This window comes from Labeo rohita, chromosome 20, assembly GCF_022985175.1.
Source record: "Labeo rohita strain BAU-BD-2019 chromosome 20, IGBB_LRoh.1.0, whole genome shotgun sequence".
Taxonomy (NCBI): domain Eukaryota; kingdom Metazoa; phylum Chordata; class Actinopteri; order Cypriniformes; family Cyprinidae; genus Labeo; species Labeo rohita.
Genome location: NC_066888.1, coordinates 1,894,887 through 1,907,891, shown reverse-complemented (window position 1 = coordinate 1,907,891; position 13,005 = coordinate 1,894,887). Strand labels below are relative to the sequence as shown.

Here is a 13,005-nt window from a genome sequence, read left to right as displayed (position 1 = left end):
AATGTATCTTTTTTTGTTACAACATCCAATTTTAACTTTTCACTATTCTGCTGCAGATTCATCACAACATAGGCAGATGGACAAGTTGTATGTATTCATCTTTAAAAACCAAACACAAAAATACACAAGGCAAAAGAAAATATGACTTAACGTGCAATGAGAATTAACATGTCAGCCAGAAACAAAGCATCTTGTGCCATAAACTATTGACCTAATAAAAATAAGAAATATAAATGAAATTAAAAGTTTAAGGACATGCTTTTGACTTGGGTCACCATTTGATGTCCAGTACAAAAGCTGAGATCTGAGGCAAACAATTTCTCTCAGCATGTTGTAAAGATGTAACTGAACAGAAGGACTTCAATAGAACAAAACTCTCTGATCTGAGAAAAAAGGAAGCGTTTGATCAGAAATTCCCATAGTTTGACAGAAAAAAAAAAAAGTGTTGCATACTACTGTGACTTTTTGAAGAAAAGGGAAAAATGAATCACAAAATACTAGGGAATCCAAGTCTGAGACGTAAATCGGTTATTTCCCAATTATTAACCCAGTTATTCCCAAAATTAACCTCTGAGCAGCTCTACATTTAAACAAGGTTTTTTAGAATATCAGTATAAAACTGTGCATAGTCTAAAAACTGGAATACGATTATTGCATAAGCAATGACAAATCACTGGCGTCACTAAAACTGAACGACATAAAGAAATATAGAAAAAATAGAGTAGGGTAAGACGTGTCAGTGCGTAAAATGTGTCATTAAGACATTGCGCATGATTTAAATTGCACATATAAACTGAGAAAATATTAATTTGGTGTTGTTGTAAATATGTAAATTTGAATCTTTTTTCTCTGAAAACCTGTATACTTTCTTTTAAATTCAGTTACACACATACTGAAAAATATTTAGGTGCATTTGTTTTACAGTATCTTTAATTTCTCCTAATTAAAAGACAACTTCTTCAAAACAGCTTTAGTCATTCTTAAATATCAAAAGAAAATGTAGAAAATGTAAAATACATTCATTTAAAAAAACTGAATCGTAAAACCTAAATGATACATCAAAGGGGTCACGGATGCCCATTTTCCACAAGTAGATTCTTTAGGGTCTTAATGAAAAGTCTCTAATATACTTTGGTTAAAAATTCTCAATGGTTGTGTAAAACAACACCCTTTGTACCTACACTACCCTTTTGCCAAAATCAGCTCTTCAAAAATCATCTCATTCTGGTTGAGGCTGCTTTAAATGCAAATGAGCTCTGCTCGCCCCACCCTCTCTTCGCTCTGTGGAGTGAGAGCCTGTTTACTTTAGCCGCCTTTAGCCGCTAAACTTGCTAACTAGCACATTATTAGGAAAGACGACTGCAAAGATTCATAAAAAAAACCTTATACTCCTGCTGTAGGTGAAGCTGGATCACAAACGATTTGCGCCAACATAGACGGATATATGTAGATCGGGAGGTGCATTCCTTTCACAAACAAACACAATCTACTGCATCCTCAGCGGCTCAGATGTCAGGAGTAAATGACGACCACTACGTTCATTATTACATCCAGCAACACAACACCTCAATCGCTCAATCGGAGATATTCTTGTCTAACTTACATCCCTGCTCCGAAGAGGGCGGACTGTTGCAACTGATCTGAGGTAAAACGCTCATGTCAATCAACTATCGTGGGAGCGGCCTCTGTCAGGCATCTGAATTCTGGCTTGATTTGAAAAAGGGAATATTATTTTTACAGATTAATTTTATCATTATAGGGTAGATTGTACATACACTGCCAACACACATTAATGTTCAAACAACATGTAAAACTTAGCATCCGATGACCCCTTTAAGGGGTTGAGTGATTTAACAGCTTTCTAAAAAATGATTTCCTCAAAAATTACATTTCTGCTGTATAAACACATTTTTAAAAGAACATCCATTATCTTTCCTGTAATTCTCCACTTCCTCCATTCTGCTAACTGCACTTCCTCTCAGTGGTGTCTCTATAACAGAACATCTGATTGTAAGCAGATACATGCAGCTGTTTTTCAGATTTCTGATGAAACATTCAAGATCACAAAATATATAGTATATGTATTTTTCTTGATTGGAATTATTAGTATAATTCTGAGTTATTCCAAAATGATTTCAATGGTAATTTACATATACTGGAGGATTCTAACAAAACACAAAGTATACATTTTAGAACTACATAGTTCCCAATAGGACTATCATGAACTAACAGGATAAAATACCTTTGTGAGTAAACAACATCTACAACCAAAAAAATAGACTAAACAAAAACTGACTTTTTTTGACGGCGCTTTAAAAAAACAGAGATATATTTGTCCCACATACAGGCGAGCACGTACATAATGCCAACTCACAGTACCCCTGAAATGGATTGTGGAAAAAATCCTGAGCTTGACTAAACAGAAACAGCCTTTCACTCTCACCTCAAACTTGCCCTTTTTCTCTGCCGGGCCTTCACTCGGGGTGGGGCTGTTACTGGGGGTCGCGTTAGCACGTGGAACGCCCTCCCCCTCCATCTCCTCCACAATCATCACCGTCTCCCACTTTCCAAAGCTGCAGGCCGGGAACATGTCAGAGCGCATGCTGTCTCCGAAATACACCACCTGCATCAGATAAGACACACACGTGGACAGAATCAGTGCACAGACACACACACACTCATTACAGCCAGCATGCAACTTTTCACTTCTGGCTACAAAAATGCTTTATACTTCTTTATACTTTATACTTCTTTATACTATATTTAGGGGCCAAGCACCGAAGGTGCAATGCCACCTATTGTATCCGTTGGCGTTCTTATTATTATTCTTCTTCCGTTTCTTCCGCTCTGGAAGTCTTTGGCAGCCCATAGAACCGATTGCGGGAAAGTTGTGAAATTTGGCACACTGATAGAGGACAGTCCCATCATTGACCATGACAAATTTGGAGTCTCTAACTCAAACTCTCTAGTGCCACCACCTGTCCAAAATTTCAATAAATTTTATGCTAATAACTTTTGAACCGTAAGGCACAGAATCAAAATTCTTTTTTTCTCTGAATCCTTGGCTCATGCCGAGTCGAATGAAGTCCAAAATTTACGCGCGAATGATTTCTACGAAAAGCACGCAAAAATGGTTGTAAGGCTGTATCTCCGCAACGGTTTGGCATAATGAGGCCAAACTTGGTGTGTGTTATAACAAGCATGACCTGAGACTACCTGCAGTGTTTTGGTACAGTGCCACCTAGTGGTCAGGAGATATGAAAAATGGGTATTTTTGCTTATAACTTCTGAATAGTTAGGCCAAAAATCATGAAACCAGTCTCTTTAGATTCGGTGCATCATGATGAGTCGAACCATATCCAATTTTCCCATGTCAGCCAATTTGGGTGTCGGCCATATTGAATTTTGTCCAAAATGCTATATTTTACAAACGCATTGACGTATCATTACAAAACTCGGTATGTGTCTTCGGCACCATGCCCTGACAGTACTCAAAAAGTTTGGGGGCAGCGCCACCTTGTGGTCAAAAGTTATAAAGAAATTTACAAAAATGCTAATAACTTCTGCTTACATTAGCCTATTGTAATGAAACTGATGTCAATAGATTCCTTGGGCCAAGCCGAGAACATTGATATCCATTATGCCGAAATTGGCCAAACTTCCTGTCTGCCATTTTGATTAATGTACAAAACCTACTCCTCCTAGACCGTTAGTCTGATCTTCACCAAATTTGACTCAGATCATCTTCAGACCATGCTGGCAAAAAGTTATGAATTTCGTGTTGATACACGTTTTCGTTTAGCGCATCAACGAATTTGCTGGAAAGATGCCAAACTACATCTGAGGCTGTATCTCTGCAAAGCCTTGACATACTGACACCAAATTTTATATGTGCTATTCTCACCACACCCTGACCACGCCACATCAATTCGGTAACAGCGCCACCTGCTGGTCAGAAGTAATACACCATTCATTAAACATTAATAATGAAATATTCAAAAATGCTAATAACTTGTGATTGCATTAGCCTAATGTAATAAAATATTCCTTGGGTCATGCCGACAACATACATACCAATTATACCATACTTGGCCGAACTTCCTTTCCGCCATTTTGATTAATGTACAAAACCTACTTGTTCGTACTCCTCCTAGACCGTTGATCGGATTTTCACCAAAATTGAGTCAGATCATCTTCGGACTGTCCTGACTCAAAGTTATGAATTTCGTGTCGATAGAGTAAACCATTTTTCGTACAGATTTTAGGCTTGATGCCAAAATGATTCTGAGGCTGTATCTCTGTAAAGCTGTGGCATAATGAGTCCAAAATTTGTGTGTATCATTGTCACCTCACACAGAACGCATCACATCAATTTGAAAACAGCACCACCTATTGGTCAAAAGTGATAAGCCAATAAATTATATTATTGGTTGTATTTACGATTTTTCAGCCATTTCAACTGATATCATCCTAAAATGACTTTAGTTACTCATTGTTACAGTCGGTCTGTTGCTCCTTGCCATGCTTAGCTCCTCATTCTGCCTCTGTTGTGCTTGGCCCCGCAATTGCTGCTTGCAGCTATATTTATACTTATAATTATAAACATTACTACATTATGTACTGAAATACAATGAATGTAATGAATTAAAAAGGAGGTTAACATTTAAATAGTCAGAATGTCACAAAACTTAGATTTTTAGATTTTCATACATATTAATGGCTTTACTACAAATATATGTATATAACATCTTTGATCAGTCATTATGAAAATGCTTAAAGTGCCCCTATTATGGATTTTTGAAAATTAGTGTGTAACACAGCTCTAAGTGAATGAAAACAAACACTGTAGCGGATTCCTGAGGATAGCATCATGTTGAGAAGACGCTGTGCACTGAGGGTTAATCCGGTACAGTAAAGGTATGTTGAAAAACTCCCATCTCATTTTCTCCTTCAACTTCAAAATCATCCTACATTGCTGCAGAAGTACCGACCCAGTGTTTACAAAGTGAACATGCAAGGAGGGTCAAACACCCTTTACAAAAAAAAGGTAAAACAATGATGTAGGACAATTTTGAAGTTGGAAGAGAAAATCCTGGAATGTTTTACTAAAAAATGTATTTCTTTGCGACTGAAGAAAGAAGGACATGAATATCTTGGACGGCATGGAGGTGAGAAAATTATCAGTAAATTTTTATTCTGAAAGTAGAGTAATCCTTTAAAAATTGTCACTCTCATGTACTCTGTAGCATGTAAAATACGTATTTAGTTGTGTGTGTTGTGTTCGCTCCACACAGCTTGTAGTTCTCTGGCTAACCGGCTAAAAGCAATATCTGTTCGCTCGCAATTGTGAAAAATGTGTTGAATAGTGAAAGTTTGTCATTGTTATTAAAGAATAGAGCAATACGTTGGTGTACAACCTGCTGTGTTTTATCAATGCGCTTCTGCGTTGGGCTAATGCACATATCATGGCTGTTTGGGTGTGCAATGTAATGATGGGTTGGTGCTCCATGAGCGTTCTGTTTCCAACATGCACTGCATACAGTACACCAATCACAACAGACTGGGCAATCGGACCAATCACCGCAGATTAACGTCACGCAAAGGAGGGGTTTGGAAAAAAGTATCATTGAATGAATAATGAATAGTAAATTCGAGTAGCAAATAATGAATACTAAATTCACACACACTTAATCTTTTTCTCTCTGTCTAATAACTTGACTAATAATTGCATTAGTGGGAATCTTTAGGCACCTGGCGATTCGATCCAATTCCAATTTTGGGAATCACAATCCAATTCTAAAATGATTCTTGGACAGCATTTTTTCTTTTTATTAATATTTATTTATTTAATGAGTCTGAATATCACCTTTACTTGTGCATTTTTAATGACTGACTTACAAATAATTACAAATTAAAAATAAATCAAAACAATTGTAAGTTAAGAATTACTGATTATTTGATTTGAATTACTGAACAAAGTATAGCTCCAAAAAATATAAGCAAATATAAAATAAAGCAGTGGCTATTTGCAATCGGATGCTATTTACACTAAGTAAAAACAGCAGATTTTCTTAGTGATAGATGCTATTTACACTAAGTGCAAGTAACTATGGATTCAATTTACATTAAGTGAAAATAGCAGTATTTTCTTAGCGAGAGATGCTGTTTACACTGAGTGTAAATAGCGATAATGTAACGGGACTCCAGTGAAGCGTGTTAGATCCAGATGCGAGCTTTATTAAACAGCGTAGTTAAGACAGGCAGGGTCGATCTCCAAACAAACAGTAATACAAAGGCAAGAAAAAAGTGTATTCCAAAATAAACAGGCAGAAGGTCACAATCCAAGAGAGCAGTCCAAAGTAGCAAAATAAACAGGGTTATAAAACTAGGCAAAACTATGGCAATGAAGCAAGGCAAAACTATGACTAAGAAACAAAACCGTGGAAAATAACAAAAACAAGGTAAGGAAATCAGGGAAAATGCTTGGTAGAGTCCACACAGACAAAACAATACTTTGCGAGGCCTGTTTGGTATGGGCCTCCTTAAATAGCCACGAAGTAACCATAGAAGCAGCAGAGGGAGCGGTAACAGTCAGTCAATGGGTGAGGGCTCCCTCTGCTGGCGTGGCATTACAGATAAATTCTATTTACACTAAAAATAGCAGTATTTTATATTAGTTAGATGCTATTTTTTGTTATGCAATAATAAAGCATTGAGTGTAAATGATAATTTTTTATTAAAATTACTAAATGGATGCTGCCTTATTGGGACAATAAAGCCCTCCCTACACCTTTCCCTAACTGATAAACACCCATCAGGCACTTCATTTTACACTTTCCGATTATTTCTTTCATTTTATTGAAAATAAATGCCTTTCAGATCTGAAATGTAAATGGCAAAAGGAGAATTCTAACTTGGGTTGACTGCGTCAAAAAGTCACTGCTACATGCTTTACCACCTACGCTACTGGAGCTGCCCTTACAGAAAAGTACTATACTTCAAGTTTATTTTATTAAGTATACTTAAGTAAAGTTCAAGTATATTTTAGTATACTTTATGAAGTAAGTATACAAATGTCAGTGTACTAGTAATAAATTGGTGTACTACAGTGTACTACACTAAATTGGCCCACTTTCTAGTATATAAAAGTATACAGTAGTAAAGTAGTAAACTTTGAGTACACCACTAGTTTACATTGATGTTTAGCTTGTACTGCAACTATACTAAAAGTGAACTTATAGGTATACTGATAGTTTATTAATTAAATACTTGAGTAGCATATTTACTACACTTTAAAGTAGTCTCAGTAAACTACTAGTTTAGTAGTTTTATACTGCAGGTATACACCTAAGTTTTCTTTAAGTGAACTACTTTTAAACAAAAACATTTTATTCTAATTTCATGCATTCTTTTTAAACACTTTAATGTGGGTAAGTTTCATAAATAATAAATAAAGAAATAAACAACATTTTGAACAAAAGCTAAAAAAAAAAGAAAAACAAATACTATGAACTGGATTCAGAATGATAATCAAAACGTAGATGGAGTCGATCAACACCCCTAAGCTTGACAGTCATTATTACCTCTTCATTGGTAGACATTTTATTCCACAACGTTACACAGTTTTGATGTTGTTTTATGTCTGATGATCGTGTTAGATTACATGTGGAAGCATCTGTTGTTTCAGTTTATTCTTCACTTGTGTTTTTTGAAATGGTATAGCAATGAAAACATGAATTCTAGGAGCACATAGCTTAAATATATTTTGACTTTTTCCAAGTACAATTCAAGTATACTTAAATGTCATTTTAAGTATATTTCTAAAAAGTGCATAAAGCCCATTTCTGAGAAGTACATAAAAAGTAGACTAAAAGTATACTTTTCTATTTTTAGTTTAAAAGAAGTATACTGAAAGCACACTTGAAAAACCTTCTTTTTCGTAAGGGTGTTGTTCAGCAGGCATCTTTTGTAATGCTGACTAGCCCAATCACACAATCGTGGGCAGCCTCTGGCAACAAGGCAGGCTATTTGCACTTAGTGTAAATAGACACTCCGATAAAATAACGAATGGGAAAAAAGAAACAAACTACAAGATGTGCTTTTAGTGTTTGAAAGTTTTCCAGATACTTAAAGACTTTAAACACAAACCTTTATGCAAGTTTATAAACTTGCGTATTTGTGTTTGTGTTTCATTGGCAGCATACACAATATGGTTGTTTCTATTGCACAATAGTGCCATCACGCATATGCAAAAAAATCTATTCAATTTCAGAACTGATTCAAAATGATTAAAGAGAGAATTGTAATGCATGGTAAAATCTAATTTTTCTCCAACCCCTATTTATAGAACTGATCTTCATACTGTGAAGTGACCTGATAAAGAAGGCTCACCAAAAATAACTGTACAAGGAGCTCTCATGTGTTCATTTCTGTATAGATGAGTCCGTACACTATGTCTGTAGGGAAAAAGAGTCATACCAAAGTCTCTTCTGACAAACCTATGAGCGGAATCCACTCAAAATACCTATGGGAAGATCTGCTACAACAGGAGTATTTTCCAGTCAGACTCAGACTAGAAATCATCCTTGTCCTACCTTGGGCTCTGATTTGTTTGTCATGGTCTTCAGTAGTTCATGTAGATGAGGCCAGTTGCCCTGAGAATACCAACCAGGCTTTTCCAGAGATGGCAGTCCTTCACTATCTTCAACATCATCCACTATTGAGACAGAGATGAGAAAGTGGTTTATACTTTACGGCCGATGAAATAAATTGCATCTAGGCATAATGAGTACATTCAATAATACTTCTGTAGAGTTATACTTAATGCATTTGGCTTTTTTACGATACGTATAGTTTTACAAATATGAAAATGAGACAAAATCTGTACATTTCTGTACATATATAAAAATAGTACTTTATACTTGTTTGTAAATTTTTTGTCATGCTATTTGAGAATTCAGAACATAATAATTAGCATAATTAGCCCTGAGGGACAAACGAAATTTCAAATAACTGTAATGACATTAAAAATACTATTACTAAAATAAGCCTAAAACATCTGTACCTCAACTTGAATCGCAATCTAGTTCAAAACAAAAAAAACAAACAGAAAACAAGAAACAAAATGTCTCGGTTACAACTGTAACCCTCGTTCCCTGAAGGAGGGAACGGAGATGTTACGTCAATAGTGACGTATTTGGGGTCTTACTTGGGGACCAAATCACCTCCTAACGAGTGGATTTTGCATGCTAAGCCACTCCCCCGTACATACGGGTATATAAGATGGCGGCATGCATCCACTCACTCTCGTTTTTTGCTGAGGAGCCGAGAGACATCCCGGCATATAGCGCAACAAATGCTGACAGGCAAGCGTGTCAGGACAAATGAAGCTCAACACATAACCTTCTCAACGCCCTGTAAGCCAGATAACGAGCCCACAGGGGAGCCAGGTATCTGAAGCAACCGTTGGGGGGGCGGAGCACAATGATGAATTTTAAAGCCATGTGGAGACTGGTACAATAAAATATCCTTTTTTTAAATTTTTTTTTTTTAAGACATTAGGGGGAATACAGTGAATAGCTGTGGAGAAATGCTAAGACATTATGCCACAACCTTCAGGGGGCGAAGGAGCACAGTCATGGACTACTCCACTCTAATCCACGCCACGCCTGGGAGGAGTACCCTTCATAGAGAGGACTCGACTCCAAGGGGGCACAGCTCACCTCGGCACTAAGAAGCCGAGGTGAGGCCCATTGTCCACCCAATGGCCAACTTCTGCTTGAGGACAGCATTCCTCATTTTTCTGCTGACCCGTAAGCAAACAAGAGCTGCTTGGAGCAACTAATGCTCTGGGTGCAGTCCAGTAACATGAATAGCATGAACAGAACACAGCAACGCTAGGCCGGGTCTGCCTCCTCCAGGGGCAGCGCTTGCAGGTCCACCACCTGAACCCGAAGGTGAGAGATGGGTACCCCGGGCACATAACCCGACCGGGATCTCAAGAATACGTGAGAATAGCCGGACCCAATTTAAGGCACATTCCGTTGAAAAATGCATGCAGGTTCTCCACCCTCTTAAAGGAAGTGAGCGTGATCAGGAGTGAGGTCTAAGTGACCAAACTTGTAGCTCGACTGATCCAAGCGGCTCAAAGGGAACACACCGTAGACCTAAGAGGGCCACAGAGAGACCCAAAGAAGGGGTAAGGTGCAATCCTAGAGGGACTTATCCCCCTGCACCCTTCAAGAACCTGTCGGTCAGTTGATGCCTCCCTAGGGACAACCATCCACTGCATAATTTGAACATTACAGTGGAGGGAACATTCTTTGCTCCAACTGCAAGAAGGGAAGCACAACTCTGACTAAGCATCTCAGGTTAACTCGGTAAATAGAGCCCCATACAACAGAAAGACCTCACCTCAGAGCATATGCCTGCCTCATAGAGGGGGCACTAGCCTGAGTGATAATATCTACCACGGCTGACCAGTGGCTGAGAAGGTGGCAACACTGAGGGGTTTCCAACCCAGAGTGTGCCATAGTGCCATGCCCATCTCAGGATCCAGTCGTATAGTCCGTGCTGCAGTGATCTCACATGGAACAGCCGAGTGGACAAATGCGGCCACGGCTGCCATGTGCCTCAGGCTTCTGAACGTTTAGAGGGACCGCTGTCCTGTGAATCAGGCAGTTCAGCACCAACTTTTTCAGCTGACATGTCTCGACCGGTATCCATTTACTCCATACCGAGAAAAGAGGGAGCTAAGTGCTTTTTTTTTTTTTTTTTTAGCTCACCCTACTCTCTGTTGACCCAAAGTCCCTGTGGCTGAGGAAAGACCCGTACTGATACGTCTGACCCCTAAAGCAGGCCGGAAAACGATCTGTGTCAGGGCAATTAGCGCATAACAGCACGCGTCCTTCAGGATGAAGCTGTAACCCAATCCTGGCACTGAAGAACAGAAACATGCGTATCAACAACCCGAATGGTAGACCGATTTTAGAAGGGACCGATTCGGAACTCAAGAACCAGGACAGGACAAAAGCCAGCCGCTTTTCTCAGATGTATGGACCGACCAAATCGACCAGCAAATAGGCTAGGTAGTAACCAAGCTGCTACCTGCATTAAAATCAGAATTATAGGAGCGGTACCAACACCCAAGCAACCAGCTTTTTTTTTTTTTTTTAGGATGACTCAACCCGGAAAGCAAGCGTCCTGAAGTAGCTCCAGGCTGCTAAGGCAGTGCTTACCTGATCCACGCGTTGTTTCCGCTAGAGTGTGAGGAAGTGACACGTCCTGCACCCCTAGTTAGGCGGCGAGACCATGTGTTGAGCCTGGGTGTGAGGAAGACCTGAGTCACTTACAGATACACTCAACATGTTTAAAGAAACCCAAAGGACATAGAGAAAATTGCTCTTTTATTTAAGGGGTGGGTACCTATTGACCCGTAGGTCAGAGGCGGCAGCGGTAGAGAACGCCCTTGCCGGAAAGCAATCCTCTAATCCCTGGGTAGTCTGCTTTCAGGAAGCCCTGCTCCATGCAAGGCAACCCAATGGCAGACTGTGCTCCCTAGGTGCGGCTAGCTCAACACCCCTGAAGGGGAGTGGAGCAATTCCTGTTGGGGCCACCGGGGGGCGCCTTCGGCGACTGGCAGTCGAAAAGCGTGACCCTTCCATGGGCACTCCAAGTTCTTTTGCTGCGTGTGAACTGCCCAAGACCGCTGGGATAAGTCCTGGACAGTGTCGCCGAAGAGCCTGGCCTGAGAGACGGACACCGAGAAAGCGTGCAGGGTGGCGGTGGCATGGCCCGGAGCTCTGTGAGAAGCCAAGAAACTCCCGCAGAGCTCTGTGAGAAGCCAAGAAACTCCCGCAGCGATGAGGCTATCTTCTTTCTATACAGCCAGGGCTGGCAGACGCTTACAGGCTAGAGCGAGAAGCACGAACTGCCCACTCAGGTGGCGGTGCTAGCGAGCACGAATGCACCGCAATCGCACACTCCACCGGAGGACGTGAACGTGTTCTCAAGCCGCCCCCACCTGCAAGGGAAGTGCGGGGGAAAGAGCCCAACACGTAGTTCTTCATGAACCTTCGGGAGGAAGGGCACCAGGGAAGAACGCAGCAAGAGCCGCGTCTGACGCCGGAACCAATCGTCAGACCCCAAATGCCCAGGGGAAGGTCGAGAACCCAACCTCCCACCTGGCGGTCGGGGCTGCCCGGGGGAACATGGCCGTCAACTTAGCCTTGGACCCCGACTGAGCAACCACCATCACGGGAAGCTGCTCAGCAGAATCTCTGGCGTCAGAAGACGACAGCCCCTCCACTGATGCGGCGACAGACATCTTAACTTCCTCATGAGCACTAAACGAGATGCAAGGCTCGTACTAGAACGAACCGGCATCAACATTCAGAAACTTGACAGTAATATGCTCAGAGTAGCCGGACCTCCGCGGGGACTGACCCGGCGGAGTACAGCGACCCGCGAAACTGGAAAGGGTAGAACGCAAAGGCGGCTTACATATTAATGTAAGCCATGACTGAGCGTAATGGTGGGCATGCCCACGCAGCGTGAGCGCAACCCATTCACATCCGCCATCTCAACACACGTTTGTTTACATCCCAGACCTGTGAGACAGCGATTGTGACCACCATGAGGAAATGAGGAAACTATCGCTCCCTAAAAGCACACAATCGGAACGCGTCTTGAAAAAGACACTCTCAACAATCGTGTATGCTGTAGGAAATTGCTCTTTTAGGCTGGATTGCCGAGGGGAGGACCGCAGCACTTTTAGCACTGTTAGCGCAACAAGGCGATCTCTCCGCTGGAATGCAAAGAAGGGATGTTCCACACAGCCGAGAAACTCCTGCAGCGATGAAGGTATCTTCTTTCTTCCTGTAGAAGCAGCTCACAAAGCAATCGGCTCCGAAGCAAAAATCTGAGTGAGTGGATGCATGCTGCCATCTTATATACCCCTATGTACAGGGGAGTGGCTTAGCATGCAAACTCCACTTGCCAATTTCA

General features: G+C 40.6%; 1 protein-coding gene across 1 annotated transcript in view; it reads right to left on the bottom strand.

The window, feature by feature from the left end:
* The window catches only part of nt5dc1 (5'-nucleotidase domain containing 1), a 61,542-nt gene that overhangs the window by 4,929 nt on the left and 43,608 nt on the right, over positions 1-13,005 (bottom strand). The window contains exons 9-10 of the mRNA XM_051138478.1: positions 8,595-8,716; positions 2,444-2,623 (exon numbers count right to left, since the gene is read on the bottom strand). Coding sequence (XP_050994435.1) covers positions 2,444-2,623; positions 8,595-8,716 — 302 coding nt within the window. The remainder of the gene's footprint in view (positions 1-2,443; positions 2,624-8,594; positions 8,717-13,005) is intronic.